The sequence below is a fragment of the Carassius gibelio genome, chromosome B3 (assembly GCF_023724105.1).
Source record: "Carassius gibelio isolate Cgi1373 ecotype wild population from Czech Republic chromosome B3, carGib1.2-hapl.c, whole genome shotgun sequence".
Classification (NCBI taxonomy): Eukaryota; Metazoa; Chordata; class Actinopteri; order Cypriniformes; family Cyprinidae; genus Carassius; species Carassius gibelio.
The window spans coordinates 21,992,428-22,011,120 of NC_068398.1; the positions used below are offsets into that span (position 1 = coordinate 21,992,428).

The 18,693-nt window shown below is 39.5% G+C and overlaps 1 protein-coding gene across 1 annotated transcript in view; it reads right to left on the minus strand.

Moving 5' to 3' along the window:
- The window catches only part of cacna1ia (calcium voltage-gated channel subunit alpha1 Ia), a 185,050-nt gene that overhangs the window by 19,768 nt on the left and 146,589 nt on the right, over positions 1-18,693 (minus strand). Inside the window, exons 30-35 of the mRNA XM_052550671.1 lie at positions 16,664-16,773; positions 15,527-15,660; positions 13,642-13,712; positions 10,569-10,647; positions 10,309-10,430; positions 3,922-4,296 (exon numbers count right to left, since the gene is read on the minus strand). Coding sequence (XP_052406631.1) covers positions 3,922-4,296; positions 10,309-10,430; positions 10,569-10,647; positions 13,642-13,712; positions 15,527-15,660; positions 16,664-16,773 — 891 coding nt within the window. The remainder of the gene's footprint in view (positions 1-3,921; positions 4,297-10,308; positions 10,431-10,568; positions 10,648-13,641; positions 13,713-15,526; positions 15,661-16,663; positions 16,774-18,693) is intronic.

Genomic DNA, 18,693 nt, shown 5'->3' on the forward strand with positions numbered 1-18,693 from the left:
ATACATTTTCATTCTATTCACATTCAAATTCAAATTCACAATTCTTCATCCTATTTCCTCAAATAAATTCTTAATAATAGACAGCCCTGACACTAACCACATGAAATGGAAATAACAAAAGGAAAATGCAACTCAGACCACTCATACACAAAAATAACATGGCATAATTCCATGTAAAAAAAATAAAATAAACTCCTATACAGACACGTACAAGCTCTGTTACCCATTTTTCAAGGATACAGTAAAAATCTAATATGCATCCTCGACAGCATCATCTGACTCTTCTTGGCTATGGCATACCGTGTGACCAGAAAAGCTGAAGTGCTTTAAGGACGAGAAGAGCTGTTGAGCAGAAATGCTGCAGTCAGTGTGTCAGTGCGCAAGGCACAATTCAGAAGAGATGCCTAGAGTGGGAGGTGACTTCCCACTGCATTTAAAATATGTTCTGTTATAAATACACACTGAACTGCGCTCGAACTCGGGACGTACACCTCTCTTTCACAATCTGCTGCTCAGTTTCAGCAAGCCTTACCGGTGTGACAAATTACAGTATGTTTGTACTGCCAAATCAGTTGCCAAAGCAGCTCATCTTTGGAGAAATACAGTAAGAACAGTAGAAGATAAGGAACAGTGCAAAATACATTCAAATATTATTCCAAAATACACAGAAAAATCATTATTATAAAGTGTAAGTAGAGTGAAATAAGATTACAAGAAGTTCAAGTTTAGTAAACATGTATATGGCTTTCGTATGTTTATATCCATCCTAACATCCAACAGCAGAATTCATTTTGTGACCATCTGTGAATTAAACACTTAAGCAAAAATGAAGCTCATTAATGACACATTTGCATTCCTCGTGTCTCTAACCTTCTTCTGTTCTACTTTCTCTCTCTCTCTGTGTCTGAGGAGATGAAATGCTTTCAGTCTGCTGACATGGCTTCTGCTTGAAGTCAGACTAGTTTTTTTTCCAATTCCTGTTCTGCTGACTGTCATGCATACCTCTTTCCTGTCTCTGTGTCTGTCTTTGTCTCCTCCTCTCCATCTCTCAGCCCCAAACCTGCAGGTAGTGATAAGGACTGAGCTCACTGCATGGAAAGCCGCTGCTATCTGTCTAGTCTGTGGTGTTTGTGTGCGCCTTTGTGCCTTTGTGTTTGTCACTATCGAGCCGAGACCCTGAACAGGTATGGGACATCACTTCCTGCAGGCAGTGATCTGTGTCTTTGGATCTTAGTATTCATATAAACAAATACCAGCACTGGAACTAGTTCCCCCTTATGAAAGGAACATATATTTACCAATATATTTCTAAAAATATATTGTGATATATTGTAATATATTATTTTCCCTTTTTATTTTCTAATATTGTATATATTTGAATACATTTAATAATATATTGATGATACATATATTATATAATATATTGCAAAATATACAAATGATTGCCGCTTTCAATATATTGCAATATATTGGAAAAAAATAAATATATATAAGAATATATGCCTAATATATTACATGATATTTTCCAATATACTGCAATATATTTTTGTTTCATAAGGGCCAGCACATAACTGCACTGCGACAGCTTAAGACATGAGATATCAGCGTATCGAAGTCTTTTCAGAGTTTTGGAGACTTGTTTGTTTGGCTCCATTCACTAGACTAAACTTCTAAGGAGAAAATGTGGACGAATTTGCTTGAAAGATCAACAACAGCTTCAAAGCAACAGCTACAGTATCTGGACTGATGTGGCACTTTCCATGAACATGGTACACTCATATGGTGTCCAATACTGTTTTTATCAAGCATCAAGCACCCAAACCCCCTTTTCTCTGACAACAAGTAGATATGTTGGACATGACAAACATCTATCCTCTCTTGCCACTGAATTTACTGTTATCATTTTTTTTTTTTATTAAATAATTTCTATACCAAAATCATACATATTTAACCATATTCCACATTTTAAATGTTATATGATATGGGTTCATAACAACAACAACAAAAAAGTAATATTTCTTAAAACGGTCTAGAAATAAAATCAAGTCAGACAAATAAATAAATAAATAAATAAAGTCAAATGGTGGTAAGGCAAGTAAACAATTTCATTCCATTTCAAATTTTTTACAAATTATGCTGACCGCAATCAGTCACCAGCTCATCCTTTAAAACGGCAACCACATTTATTACAAAAAAGTTTTCCTAAATTAAATTAAAATTAAGTTTTACTAGCTAGCTAGTGTCTATATGAAAAACAAATATGTATTTTAATGTATTTCTTTTCAAAGTGACATGTGACAAGTGACAAGTGTCTGGCTATATTCATTTAATAAAACTGCTTACATGGCAAACCTCATACAATTATTAGAAAGTAAAACAGTGTTCATACGAAAAATCTAATTTGTATAAAATAAAAATAAAACACTGCATTGAATTCAACCCTTCAAATAGCATTCCATTCCTTTCTCTCTCTTTCCTCCTCCTCTCTTTTCCTCTTCTCTCGGCAGTTACATAATCTGCTGCAGAAGCTAAAAATGGACAGGTAAAGACAATTATAGCTCCACAATAGCTGCCTGACAGTGAGTCATCATGGCTTGAGTGTGTGTGTGTGTGTGTGTGTGTGCACCACAACATTTGTCAGTACTCTGTTTTTAGCAATGCAGTCTTGCATGTGTGGAATATTTCTTTCCTGGTGGATCTGGTTCAACAGTTAATCGTTTGATCCTTAACATAATTACAAAATTGGATTAATTGTAGTTTAGTGCTTTTACATATCTAAGAGAACATTGCTGACTGACACAACGTGTTGCCATGGCGACAGGACCCAAGCTGGGGCGAGTCCCGAGGCTCTATAATGAAAACGTCTCATTCTGTGGCTTCTCCTTCCCCCTTATTGTGCCTCTTTTGCCCTTTTTAGCAGACCCAAATCATACTCTAACTTCATGAGCAAAAGGCACTAAGATTTTTCCACGCATTATGAAAGGATTGCTACAAAACACTACAGACACTACAGAAATCATCCATCCATATACGGCTCGATGTACCACATGATGGTTCAGATTTGCCATTTGCTAGAGATTTGGCTATAGGGGAGGTTATGGTAGATGTGTCAGTGGTTAAACAGCATCACTCCATTCATCTAAAGTACTGTAAATGCTGCAAAAGTTTGGCCACTTTTCATTCGTATATGCTGATTTGTTGCTCAAGAAACATTTCTTATTTAAATGTTGAAAAAAAATTTTTTAAGTGCTGCTTAATTGTTTTAAACGGAATCCTTGTGCTATTTCAAATAAACAAATATGTAAAAAATAAATATACTGTAAATAAATAAACCTTTTGAATGGTAAGGTGGGGTAATGTAAGATTTATAATAATATTACTGTTCAGCAGGGATGCGTTAAATTGATCAAAAGGGAGAGTAAAGACTTTTACATTGTTATATAAAATGCAGACCCCTATTAATATTTTGAATTTACAGCATAAATATAACCATACTGTGGTATTGGATATACCATAAATGTGATTTAAAGTCACTCCATGCTACAGCCATTCATGCATGAATACATCCAACCAAATCACATACTCAACAATCCATTCCTCCATTAAAAATCAGTCACATCTACAGTATCCATCATTAATGTGGCCATCCATTCAGTCAATCCTTTTCTTGATCAATAAATTCCTCCATCTACAATCTATTCGTGCATGTCTACAATGAATCCATCATCCATTAGTCATTAGTGACAATTTATCCTTTCTTAATTTCAACCGAATCATCAATTCATCAATCTAATGCCCAATAGCCCAATCTCTCATCTACCATCTAACCGAATCATAATATTCATGAATGCATTCCTCCATCACTAACCTGTTCATCCATCCATCCATCCCCTGCCATCACTGTGTGTGTTGGACTCGTACCTGGGCTGGTGAGTAGAGTTTCCTGGCGCTGTTGGGCTTGTGAACCCCTGGGAGTGTGCTTGGGGAGTGAGGTGGAACAGTAGAGCTGGGTCCGGCCCCCTGATGCCCCCCACTGCTCCTCTCCACTCCAGACCCCCCTCCTCCGATGCAGCAGAGCGTTCCCTGGGCCAGCTCCAGTTCAATCTCCGCATCCATCTCTGCCTCCTCCTGGGCTTCTTTGTTGGAGTCGTCCAGGTGTTTCATCAGCACTGCCACGACCACATTGATGAGAACAAACTGGGCCGTGAGCACGAAGCTCACAAAGTACAACGGAGAGATGAATTGTAGGCTGGGATTACAGGTGTATTCCCCCGGTGGGCATTCTCGAAGAGTGTCCTACAGGAGTGAAGAGAGAGTTACAATAAAGTTATTTATCACAGTTAGTTATGCTCATTTGACTGGGTATATGTGCATACAGATTTGCAATACTTGCTCACACTTCATTTAGATCTATTTTCATTGGTGGACTGCAGTGATCAGCATTTCTATAATCAGAGGTGTTGTCTTGTTTTCAAGTAAAAATAGCGAAACATCCTTATTATCAATATTATTTAAAAGTACATCCTTAAAATACTTTATTAAGATTAAAAAAAAAAAATACATTTTATAATAGAAAACAAGACAAAAATACTGATTAAATGATTTTGATCTTTGTCTGATTGGTCAATAATACAAAATAACTTTTTTTTTATTTTATGGAAATGTTATTTAACAGCAATTTAGTTGTGTGCTGAGAACTTGGTATCCAAAAGACATTACACTTGATAAACTGCACTGTGTTAAGTCGATTGTTTGCTTGTTTTGTTTTTTTTTTTCCTTTTTTTTTTTTTTTAGAGGAAACAATTATTTAAAATAAGACATTTACTCTTTAAAATAATAAGCATAACAAGTGGTGTTTCAACTTAAAATGTTAAAGATCAAATGGGGTAAGAAAAAGTAATTAAATTCACATATTCTCTTAAACAAACATAATATAAAATACAATACAATACAAGTCTATGTAAGCATGTTTCCACCATGGGATCATTTTTTTATTTATTAAAATATTATTTAAAAATGCATTAAAACTTTAGCATCTTTTTACATTGTGTCTTAAGTGTCAAACTCAGAATTGACTTGTTTAAAAAACTGCTGTTTAATAGTGGTAACAGCGCGGTAGGGGCAGCGCCGTGGAAAAAACAAGGTCAGGGTCCAAATGCAGGTAAGATTAAATTTAATAGAATAAAAAGGCCAACATGGCAAAAACAAACAGAAACAAATGACAGGGAACAAGCCGAAACAGCACAAGCACTAGAGACACGGTTCACAATTAACATTACAATAATCCACGCAGGCAGAGTGGTGTGTGAGACAAAACTATATACTAGTGACAAATGGTGAACAGCTGTGTGTGTGAGTAATTGAACAGGTGTGAGCCAGGTAATGAGTCCGGGAGCAAGGTAGAAACACAGGTGGGCGGGGTCAGAAAAGGAAATGAGAGAGCACATGGCACCAAATAAACACAACACTCACAGAAGACAGTGACAGAAAGACAGAAGGCTGTGACAGAACCCCTCCCTTAAGGAGTGTATTCCAGACACTACCAAATAAATAAATCACGGAGGGAGGCGGAACGGAGGTGGATAAGGGGGAGGGATGGAGGGCCAGATAAAAATGGTAAAACAGAGACAAGAGGACCAGGTAGAATGGGGAAACAAAGACAAGAGACACAGACAAGAAACCCAGGAGGGAGGTGGACCCAAGGAAGATCAGGGGAAGGGACAGAGGGCCAGGTCCATAGGAGGAAACAGAAAGAAAGACAAAGACATCAGAACAACAAAAAATAAACACAAAAACACAAGTCCAAGAAGGACATCACGTGACGCCCACCAGGGCGGAGCAGAAGACCACCATAACCGTGTGGTCGAGATGGACGCCCCCAAGGGCGGAGCAGAAGACCATCACAACCGTGTGGTCAGGGCGGAAGCCCCCCAGGGCGGAGCAGAAGATCACCACCTCCGTGTGGTCGGGACATGAAGATCATTGGTGACTAGTATTTGCTCATGAAGATCATTGGTGACTTGTATTTGCTCATGAAGATCAATGGTGACTTGCCTTTGTTCATGAAGATCACCGGTGACTTGACTCTGTCCTTGAAGATCACCGGTGACTTGACTCTGTCCTTGAAGATCACCGGTGACTTGACTCTGTCCTTGAAGATCACCGGTGACTTGACTCTGTCCTTGAAGATCACCGGTGACTTGACTCTGTCCTTGAAGATCACCGGTGACTTGACTCTGTCCTTGAAGATCACCGGTGACTTGACTCTGTCCTTGAAGATCACCGGTGACTTGACTCTGTCCTTGAAGATCACCGGTGACTTGACTCTGTCCTTGAAGATCACCGGTGACTTGACTCTGTCCTTGAAGATCACCGGTGACTTGACTCAGTCCTTGAAGATCACCGGTGACTTGACTCAGTCCTTGAAGATCACCGGTGACTTGACTCAGTCCTTGAAGATCACCGGTGACTTGACTCAGTCCTTGAAGATCAACAGTGACTAGCCTTGTCTCTGGATAATCCGCGGTGACTAGCCCTGACTCTGGAGGGTCAGCGCTGACTAGCCCTGACTCTGGAGGGTCCACTGGAACCTGACTCGACTCTGGGGGGTCCACTGGAACCTGACTCGACTCTGGGGGGTCCACTGGAACCTGACTCGACTCTGGGGGGTCCACTGGAACCTGACTCGACTCTGGGGGGTCCACTGGAACCTGACTCGAGTCTGGGGGGTCCACTGGAACCTGACTCGACTCTGGGGGGTCACCAGGAACCTGACTCGACTCTGGGGGGTCACCAGGAACCTGACTCGACTCTGGGGGGTCACCAGGAACCTGACTCGACTCTGGAGGGTCCGATGGAACCTGACTCGACTCTGGAGGGTCCGATGGAACCTGACTCGACTCTGGAGGGTCCGATGGAACCTGACTCGACTCTGGAGGGTCCGATGGAACCTGACTCGACTCTGGAGGGTCCGATGGAACCTGACTCGACTCTGGAGGGTCCGATGGAACCTGACTCGACTCTGGAGGGTCCGATGGAACCTGACTCGACTCTAGGGGGGTCAACAGGAATCTGACTTGATTCAGGTAAATCAACTGGAACGTGACTCGACTCTGGAGGGTCAACGGGAACCTGACTCAACTCTGGAGCTTTCGGAGTGATCACCGCCGCCTCGTGGGAATCGTGAGCAGACGCCGCCGCCTTGGGGACATCGTGAGCGGACGCCGCTGCCTCGGAGACATCGTGAGCGGACGCTGCCGCCTCAGGGACATCGAGAGCGGACGCCGCCGCCTCGGGGCATCGTGGGCGGACACCGCCTCCTCGGAGGCATCATGAGCGGACACTTCCGCCTCGGGGGCATGGTGAGTGGAATCTGCGGCTTTGTGAAGGCTAGCAGTCAGCCCCACTGCCTCAGAGGGAACACCAGCAGGCTCTACCACCTTGTGTGTCCTGCGAGCCGACTACGATGCTCGCACCAACATCAACTGTGAATCCTGCATGCAGCGCATCAGCCCGTGATGCTCCAGGAACAGGTGTGAGGCACTGGGTGCAGCCGATGAGGCCTCTGCTGACTCTTGAACTGTCGCCTCGGGAGAACTTTGAGCCGGCTCTGCAGCTAACTGCACCCTAACCCAGAAGAAAACCATTAGACAGGTCCTCTCTGTCGCTGACAGCCGAGCCCCCCCCACGAACTCCCAAGCATAATCCTCAATGCTTCGCTCTCCTTGGCAGATGTCGAGGAATCTCCCTGCTGGACCCATCTTGGCTGCCTGGATTCTGTCACGGCGCGGTAGGGGCAGCGCCGTGGAAAAAACAAGGTCAGGGTCCAAATGCAGGTAAGATTAAATTTAATAGAACAAAAAGGCCAACATGGCAAAAACAAACAGAAACAAATGACAGGGAACAAGCCGAAACAGCACAAGCACTAGAGACACGGTTTACAATTAACATTACAATAATCCAGGCAGGCAGAGTGGTGTGTGAGACAAAACTATATACTAGTGACAAATGGGGAACAGCTGTGTGTGAGTAATTGAACAGGTGTGCAGAGTGAACCAGGTAATGAGTCCGGGAGCAAGGTAGAAACACAGGTGGAGCAACTAAACAGTGATGAGGTGACAAGGTGGGCGGGGTCAGAAAAGGAAAGGAGAGAGCACATGGCACCAAATAAACACAACACTCACAGAAGACAGTGACAGAAAGACAGAAGACTGTGACAATAGCAGTGTGGCTGTGCACTGAACACTTGACACCCATTTCTGAAAGTAATACTAATTACAGCGAACAAACTCTGGCCATTAAATGATAAAACCATTATCCATGGCCTGGAGTTCCTAGAGGCGGCAGATCACCAGTAAGTGTGACAACTATCTTCCCCTTCTTCCTATTATCATCTGCAGTTTGATTAGCATGAGCTATAGGAACAAATTCCAGAAAGTAAATTTATTTTGATATAACAAAGACTTTTTTCCCCTCCAAAGCTGCCGTGAGTGAGAGGCAGCTGGACGCAGGCTCTGGCAGAATCTTTGCTTGGCCAATCATGCGTGTGGTTGAGGTTCGGGGCGGTGGTTTCTCTGCAGGTATGTAAGAACTTGGCTTGTAATTTACAACTCTGATTATGGTGCTTTAGCTTCCAGGAGACCACTGCAAGCCTCAGTCAACCATAAAACTCATTGTGTGTGTGCCTAATGGGGGGAGCCTGTCACCCTCCATCAAACACACCCTCTGGTGTGTGTGGGGTGTTACACATTGATATCACGCCAGTGTGTTCTCATTTATTCTGGTGCGCTTTACTACTGCACTGAATATGCTGAGCTGGTATTTCCTCCATCATATACCTCTCATATAAATGCCAGGTTTGAAGGAGAGGAGATGAAACGCGGAAGGTTGTCTTTACACAGGCTGATAAGAACTCATTCCTCAAAGACAAGTGTATTAAAGATGAGAAAGGCACAGAAAGACGAGAGAAACAATGATGAAAGAGGCTATGAAGAAATACCTTATAAGCAAAAGGAGGGATCAAGAAAAGTGCAGAAAAATGATGAGAAAAGACTGTAACATTGTAGATTTATAAGCGGCTACCTCAAAGCACTCCTCATGGCAACCTATCCTGGTCTCTTTTCTGCCGTGAAACATCAGAAACCTTAAGCGTTTTGCTTGTGAATGTTTCTTAAGTGTCTAGTTGTCAGCTTCCTCTGTTGAATATTCTGTGCTTAATGGGAGCCAACCACTTACGATGGGCACCTTTTGAGATGGCAGTGTTATATCTAATACAGAAAAAGCAATAAAAAATACAATAAAAAGTTTTTACCTCATTCGTCTTTTTTTTGTGTGCTATAATGAATGCAGATATATACAGCATTGGAATATGGTATTATACATTGGAATATTTTGCTGAGCTGTCTCTTCAGTTCTCTTCAGTGCCAGAAAGTGACATCAGCAATGTTTTCAGCTCATTTTTTTATGGTGGAATAATAAAGTAAAATGCAAAGAAATGTATTCATTTTGCTGGTGCAGTATAAGCCTAATGCAATTATGGCTCTTTTTATTATGGTCTTGAACTCCTCAAACTCGAATCTAAACCATATTTGGTTTTGAACTGCTGATCCATGCATTTATCCACTAATCTACAAAATCCCAGGAACAGCAGTGGCGGATGTAGGGATGAAGATATCGAATTAAACATGCCAGCTCATTTAAGCTCTTAAAACGGGCAGCAAGAATGACTGTTCAGCTCATAAACATGAGCCTATGATGGTCAATATTTAGCCACTGAATAATTCATATTCATTAGATAAGTATTCTCCATGTCTGGTCATCTGCGCACCCACAATGACATTAAAAAGATTGGTGACAGTATGATTTGTAGTTATTTATTTATTTAACGTAAATGTATACTTTTATTAAGCAATGACACATTACATTGATTAAAAGTGACAGTTAAAACATTTATAATGTAACTTTTTAAATTAAAAAAAAATATATATATATTTTTTTTACTTCCTCAAAGAATTCTGAAAACAGCAAAATCAGCATTTCAGAATGATTTCCAAAGGCTCATGTGACTATAGCCTGGAGAAATTATGCTGCAATTTCAATTTTGCCATCACAGGAAAAAAATAACATTTTAAAATATATCAAAATAGAAACCCTTTATTTTAAATTGTAATAATATTTCACAACATTGCAGTTTTTTACTGTATTTTTTGGGTCAAATTTGAAAACCTTCAGTTAACTAACGGTCATTAACTTTTTTTTATAATAAAGTGACACTCGTACTATGTTTTTTGTTTTTTCTTTCAGTTGTACCTTCATTATTCCATTCCAGTTGTCCCCGGTAGAGACCTGGAACAGGGTGAGGAACGCCATGCCGAAGTTCTCAAAGGTGGCGTGCCGACTCATGCCCTCACATGGGTAGTCCTCGTTGCACACTGCAGAGAACAGACAGAGCCATAGAGAGAGTTTGTATTGATCACACAGAAAACCAGTGAGGTGGAGACAGAGAGAGAATGGGCTTTTGAATGGTAATAAGCATCAACGGGAGTAAAAGAAGAGTAGTATGTGTTTACCCAGCTCTCCAAACAATTCCACCCCCAGTGCAGCATAAATGAAGAACAGCAGCATGAAGAGGAGGCCAAGGTTCCCCACCTGAAACACATCAATCAAGACTGAAACCAGCGCACATGCACTCAATCGTTGACACAACATACAGGCAAGCAGGCCGTCATATATTAACACTGAATCAATAAGCAGATGCTTTTATTCATGCAAATAACAATTAACAGCCAATAGCGATATCACAATCTGAATTGAGCTAAAGCTAGTGGACAAAATGTTGAAGTTTAGGACCAAATCTCTCTAATCTTAAATCGTTAAATGGGGTTGCCCTGCATTCTATAGTTCAAAGAAGATGGATCACAGTTCCAAGTAAAACACCTTTACCCTCACATTAACCCCACAGTGCCTCAATAAAAAACACATCACCACTCGTTTGATGTTTAAACCTAATTCATGCAAATTAGCTTTTTGTATATATATATATATATATATATATATATATATATATATATATATATATTTCATGTTATAACAATGTTTACACTTTTCTCTAAAACAGAAAGGGGAAATAATTTTTGCAGTGTTTCTAAGATAAAACATTACACTGCAGTCTAATACAGATGGAAGAAGTGTCTGGAACAGACGTAACAATAACAAAAATCAATATAATGTACATTTTAATGTCTCTGCCCCTGCAATTTGAGTCTCTCAGGAGACACAGTCTGTACCTGTTCCCCTGAAGCAAAATGAAGCAGAACAAATTTGTGATTTAACAAAAAGCTCATAAATGATGGATGGAACCGGCGGTCATGTCAGAGGTTCAGCTCTGGAACAGAATTAACTCTCTTAATGGAGCAAATGAGCTGTGTCCTCATGCAGCCAGAGCTAGGCTCACCACGCTAACGCTAACACACTAGCCTGTCAACAATATGTGTCTGGGAGTTCAGGGTGCGTCCACTAGAGCTCAGGCATCTCAAAACAAAACAAAGAGATGAGATAAAGCCGAAGGCGACAAAGAATATGGCACAGGCGCTAACAGCTAGTCTAAAGTGCTGCTAATTAAGAAAACAGTGTGAGGGAGCTATAAACGTGCATAAACTGGTGAATAAAACAATCATCTTAGATCGTACTAATGTAATTTGTATAGTTACATGAATGCGGTTGGTCGTGTCGTTTTATGCAGCGTGCCAGCGGGTATGATAAAACAACAGCTGAGTTTTATTACCATTTAATGCTAAGTAATGGCCTATCAAAGCTACAAACCAATGCTACAAAAAGACATTCTGGCTTCAAGATGTTAGGGGAAACATTACGACTTAACAGAACCAGGCTGTGTGTGTAAAAGCTGCAATACTGCAACATTTTTTTGTTCCTAAAGTTAGCATCTCTGGCAAATCTACAATAAGCCTATGGTGGTATGATCGGAAGTGTTTTACAAGCCTGTAATGCACAAAATCATGGTTAGACAGCTTCATCTTTCAAATAAATACTGTTCTTTTGAACTTTCTATTCAAAGATTCATGAAAAAGAGGATCACCGATTTAACTTTTTTTATTAATAAAATAGTTTTTTAAAGCAGCAAATCAGCATATTCGAATGTTTTCTGAAAGACTGTATGACACTAGAGTACTGATTGGTGAAAATTCTGCTTTGTCATCATAGGAATAAATTAATAAAAAAAAAAAATACATATGTTACATTAGAAAAGTGTTATTTTAAATTATAATAATATTATACAATATTACTGTGTTTTTGAATGTAAAAAAATGCAGCCTTGGTGATTATAAGACACTTCTTTAAAAAAAATCTTCCAGAACCCGGACTTTTGAACAGAAGTGTACATCTCAAGCTTAAGGCATGTCTACTGCAAAACTGCATCTATTATTTATTTGTGATTATTAAACACCATATCAGCAGCAAGGCTGTCTTCATGGTGAGAATAAAGAAAAAAAAAACACTGTTGTGATGAATCACCTGTATTCCTTATTTGTAAATTGCTTTGGATTAAAGCGTTTGCTAAATGAATATATGTAAATGTAAATTTAACTGTTAAAAACATTTAATACAATACATTCAGGTGATTCTTTTTTAAATAAACCAGTTAAGCATATCTCTGAGTAAAACTATTGTCTATTTATATTAAAAACTGCAGTCCTGTAAAATGTGTATGCAAAACTAAATCTATACGAAGATCATAAGAAGGTTAAATAATATAGGCTAAACTATAAAAGCCAATCTGAGCCAATTTTTTTGAACAGTATCTGTAAGAGAGTTGTAAAGGAAATGCACAAGAGTGTCTGGAAAGATGTACTAAATAAGAACTGTGTGCCTGAGTGGCTCTTTAATCAGCTGCAGCGTTAATTACCCCACAGATGCCATGGGGATAAGACGTTGGGCCCAGCAGTAATGAACAAGGGATCGATCTCCACAGAGGAGTGACGCTTTACTCCACCCTGGAGATGTCTAGCCAGCAGCTCTCTCCTCAAGCAGTCACCACTCTGTGACTACATAGACAGCAACAGCATTCTGTATGTTTGATTATGAAAGGATTGCTTTAATAGCGCGCGCGCATGTGTGTGTGTGTGTGTGTGTCTGAACCCATTTCTTTTCACATTACCTGTCATCTTTCTTCAAACTATTCCTCAAACTTACATGGGCGATAAAAAAATTATGGATCTCGCTACACTAGAGTTTCAACTTCTTTAGGAGCTTTTATTGGACTCATTCCTTTTTCATTTATTTTTCATTTGATTTTATCTTGTGCTTTAAAGCTACCTTTAAAGATGCGATATAAAAATAAAGTTTATTATTAATGTTTCCCAGTTGAAAAGGCAATGAACAAGATGAATGTGTGTGTGTGTGTGTATACAAAAGCAGGCACTTTATTCTTGCTTTGGGGTTATTATCTGTCCTAAGTGAGTTTGTGCTTCTATGAATCACCAGATTTCATGGGCCAATGAGCAGCCTGTGCTTGTTGTCGACACTGCTTTGGATGGCATCCTCTTCTCAAGCCAAAATATGACTAAAAGGGGGTGGGGTGACAATGCAATGCTTCATCAGGGAGGCTCATAGTGATATAATCACCTGTGGCAGGGCTTGAACCACCGTATCCAGCAGCGCTCTCATTCCCGTGGCCATCTTTAACAGCTTTAGCACTGTCAGAGAGAGCGAGAAAGAGAGTTACAGAGAGTTCAACGAGACAGCTCAGTGTGTGTGCATGTCTACGAGGCGTTGATCATTTCAGAAGAAGAAAAACAAAGAGGCCGAAAACAGACAAGGATCCCCCCCACCTTGGTTTAATTCCAGTCTAAACGGCTAATGAGGAGAGAAGGAAAAGGTCAGGGCTAAAATTAAACCCTCGCACTGCCGCCCTCTCCTCATACAGATGTAGAGTGATGGCACACTGACTCAGTGATGGCTGTGGACAACAGCAGGATTAAATACTAGATTAAACTCTAGACAAACAGATCAATCCTAAATAATACAGCACCACTGACCTGTGCAAAATACCATTTTGGTATGATGGAGTCGATATTTCTAAGCCTCGTATTGGGTAATGAGGCGAACGTAAGACTCATTGGCTATTAGGGGCTTATCAACACACGGGCCACTGATCAGGTGTTAAGAGGCAAATGGGGAGGAGAAAATGAGAGATTTTGGGAGACAAATTGAATTTGGCACTGGAGATGAGTATTAAAGCCACTTTTTGTAACGATATTCTGTACATGAAGGGAACTCATTTTTATTTCAGGATGGCTGGTTGATTAAAAGATTAAACAGTGTGCTGAGACTGGGAATAAAGCCGCTTGATCTGATCTGGAGGACACTGCAGACAAAATAAATAGAGTTTTGTCATTTATTAGGATAACAGATACAAAAAAAAAAAAAAAAAGATTGGCGGATATGCTAAAATATGTTTGGCTGTGGTGCTCATGTGGGGGATCAAGTTCAAATCTGGCTCCTAACATTTCCCAGGCTCATTCCTTCTCTCACTCCCCATCATTTCCTGTTCCTTTGCTACTTGCCACTCAATAAAAAACGAAAAAGGACTAAAAATAAATTAAAGAAAGATAAAAGTCAGGAGAGTAATGGCTGTGGTGTGTGACAATAAGCACTCGTGGAGATTACGGCAGAATGGATATGTGGCAGGGGCAATTCTAGGATTTCAGTCTTATCTGAACATGACCTGATGTGGGTTACAGAAATATTTCTTGCTTCAAGAGCAAGAGGTTCCGCTTGCTCCACTGATAATCCAATACACCAATCATACTGCATGTATTATATATATATATATATATATATATATATATATATATATATATATATATATATATATATATATATATATATAGATATATATATATATGGACTAGAAGTATACAGGTTTTCACTGATTATAGTAAAAGATTATTTGCTCTTGTATGTAATTAATTTAATTAAATAAAAATATATGATATATATATATATATATATATATATATATATATATATATATATATATATATATATATATATATATATTAAAAAAGAAGAAGAATATATAAAAAAAAAATTAATAATAATAATAATAATAATAACAATAATTAATACTAAATATAAATATATAAAGATACCATTATTGTATATTTTCATTTTTGGAGATAATATTTTTGGACATAAAAAAAGATGCCAGTAATATATATATTACTGGCATACATATTACTGGCATCTTTATTTTTATGTGATATCTCACTATTTTATAAACTTCATAAACAGAAAAATCTAGATAAACTAGTTGGCCTCACTAATCCAAAAGTATATTGTGGCATGACTGGTCGACCATCATGACCTATTACTGCTGATGAGACAATTCAGAGTAAAAAACAAAACAAACAAAAAAATGTATGTATTTATGGGTGCTGAAACGTCCAGCAGCAGCTATGATGAGTGCTGTCAGCCAGTGGTCAGTGTCTGTGTTTGTGTAACTAACCACGTGCGATGCGCAGGACCCTCATGATGCGTATGATGGTGGGGTTGATGGGCAGGGCTGCACTGATCTCGATCTCCTCCAAAGTGATGCCCATGACTGACAGCAGCACTATAGCCAAATCCAGCTGGTTCCACCTGCACACATCCACAAGGGACAGATTTGCTCAGTTACGCACCAATTCTACTTTCATGCACTCTGAATCCAACCTTCCCCTCTAGTTTCATTCCACTCTGGTCATTTATTCCTCCAGAGAGGTGCCTTAAAAGAAATTAACATCTGAAGCACGGTCTGGTCAAACAGGCGGCTTGGGACCTGAATTGTTGCTGGGGACCACTTAATAACACCCAATTAGGGAGAATTAAGGACCCTCTCCAGCAAAAGTGACCTCATTCACTAATGCAGGACGAGGGACGGCTCGTTTTTCCACTACAGCACAAATCACAGTCGCCCACATCTGCGGTGCTGGAACCAGCCGCGGCACACCTGTCTGCACACACCTCTGCCATCCAGCTCGTAATTGTGACCTAGTTAAGAGGCATGGAAAGCTACAACTATAAATAATGGCTTGTTGAAAGCTTTCTGGTGTCAGACCCGAATATGCATGAATAAAAAAGACAAAGTGCACTGCGGTCTGAGCCCGTTTTTTTTTTTTTTTACTCTTTTAAATGGGTCAATACCATATATTCTAATAAAGCTACAAAATGCCAGGATGTTTACACTCTGTGCTTGCTCAATGCACCTCGATACATGTCAGTGTTGGTTTATGACAAGCTAGAGCTACCGCTCTTGTAGGCAACCTAATGATAAGTAGGAGTTCTATTAGGGAAACAAACACAGGAGAGAGATTTCATTAAACCCTTGAGACAAATAACCACGTTCGCTCTTGCTCTTCACTGTAGTCTGCCGCGCTTTGTTGTATTAACATCACGCAGGGCTAATTTCATTTCTATCTGCGCCATGAATGCAACAGCAGATGCAACGGTTTGCCAATAACACACCCTCCAGTGACTCTAGAGAACAAACTAAGAGGATTCAGTCAGGTGGAATCGACATCTAATGAATTCATTAAATCAATTAGCGATCGGTGGAGAGGAAACATGAGGAGATGAAAGGTGAGAAGGGGAATGAACTGAGTACCTGTCTTTGAAGAAACGTCGGAAGCCAAATGCAATGAGCTTCAGGACAGCCTCCAGCACAAAGGTGCTGGTGAAGAAATAATTACAGTACTTGAGTGCGATCTCCAGAGACTGGGGGGAAAGGAAACATACAGACGCAGAGGAAGCCAGAGAGACAGAGGAAGAGAATAAGAGAGGTGTGAATGATTAGAAGACTTTCGCCTCGGGTTCGTAGAGTCAGCCAAACCAGTCATTTTTACATTAGCAATATAACAATATCAAGTATTCTATGAATGTTCAGGTAAAGCTTAATATTTTGAGACAAGCTGCATGCATTAATTTTTAGAGCAGAGTTTCTCAAATTCATAGACCCCCAGGGTGTCAAATCGCCAGAGGGACTGTGGGAAACTTCTGAATTGTGAATAAAAAAGTCTCACAGAAATCACAGATGCAAAGTGATACATAGCCAAATCAGCAATGATGGCTGTATAAATACACTCCTGTGAAAAAACAAAGTACACCCTATTGATTTCCATGGTTTTGGTCCTTGGCAGGTCTTAAAACAACACACAGATATCAAATCATGTCATTTTTTATTCAACTAAATCAAAGCCAAAATGGAAAAGCCATGGGTGACAAATAGGACACCCTTACAGTTAACATAGGAAATAAGAGGCTAAATAATGTTCAGACACTGCTATTTAAATATCAGCAACTGTGAGCACCTCAATAAAAGCAGCAGTTTTGGATCCTTCTGGTGTGTGTTAACACAATGCCAAAGAAAACACGAAGAAGAAAAAACATCGGCAATGATCTTAGAGAAGCAATCGTTACTGCCATCAACCTGGGAAGGGTAATACGGCCATTTGCAAACAACTTGAAGTCCACCATTCCACAGTGAGGAAGATTATTCACAAGTGGAGGTCATCCCAGACCAATCTTCCCAGGAGATTCACCCCATGGTCAGACCATACAACTCTCTGCACCTCAGACTCTACAGGACTCAGTTAACATGTGAAATGATCAAGTCTGTGACACTACAATTATAAAAGACAACAAGTTTGGCCTGTTTGGGGTTGTCCAAAGTTGAGATGTTTGACCATATTCCAGAGTCAAATGTGAGAACATCCATCTGACAGCTAAAGCAAAATTGGGCCATGCAAAAGGACAATGGTCCAAGCACACCAGCAAATCTACAACAGAACGTCTGAAAAGAAAATAATCAAGGTGTTGCAATAGCCCAGTCAAAGTCCAGACCACATCCTGACTGAAACGCTATGGTGGGAGCTGTGCATAAACAAATGCCCAAACCTCAATAAACTGGAGCAACGCTGTAAAGGAGAGTGGGACAAAAATCCTCCAGAACGATGTGAGAGTCTGATGAAGTCCTACAGAAAATGATTACTTCAAGATATTGCTGATAAACGTGGATCTACAGGTAATTGAATCATAGGGTGTCCTTATAGTTTGTGAACCATTGCTTTTCCTTATTGGCTTTATTTTTTTGCAAAATAAATAATGACACAGTATGATATGTCATGTGATGTTCATCTGAGGTTTTTTTCTCCAAATTTTAAAACCTGCTAAGGACCAGATGATGTGTTATTATGTCTGTATTAGATACAGAAATCCATGGAAGTCAAATAGGGTGTCCTTCTTTTTCACTTGACTGTATATATATATATATATATATATATATATATATATATATATATATATACACACACACTCAAACTACTTTAAAAAATTGGGGTCAGTAAGAATTCTTTTAAAAATACATTTCTACTTTAAATTAACAAGGATGAATTAAACTGATGAAAAGTGACAGTAAAGATGTATTTTTTTTTATTAAATTTCAAATAAATAGTGTTCTATTTTGAACTATTAATCAAAGAATCCTAAAACAGTGTCACAGTTTCCACAAAAAAATATTAAGCAGCACGGCTGTTTTCATCACTAATAATAATAAATGTTTTTTGATCACCATGTTTCTTACCAACCCTTTTATTACCTAACTTATACTACACAGAAGTCAAACTGACTTATTGTTGA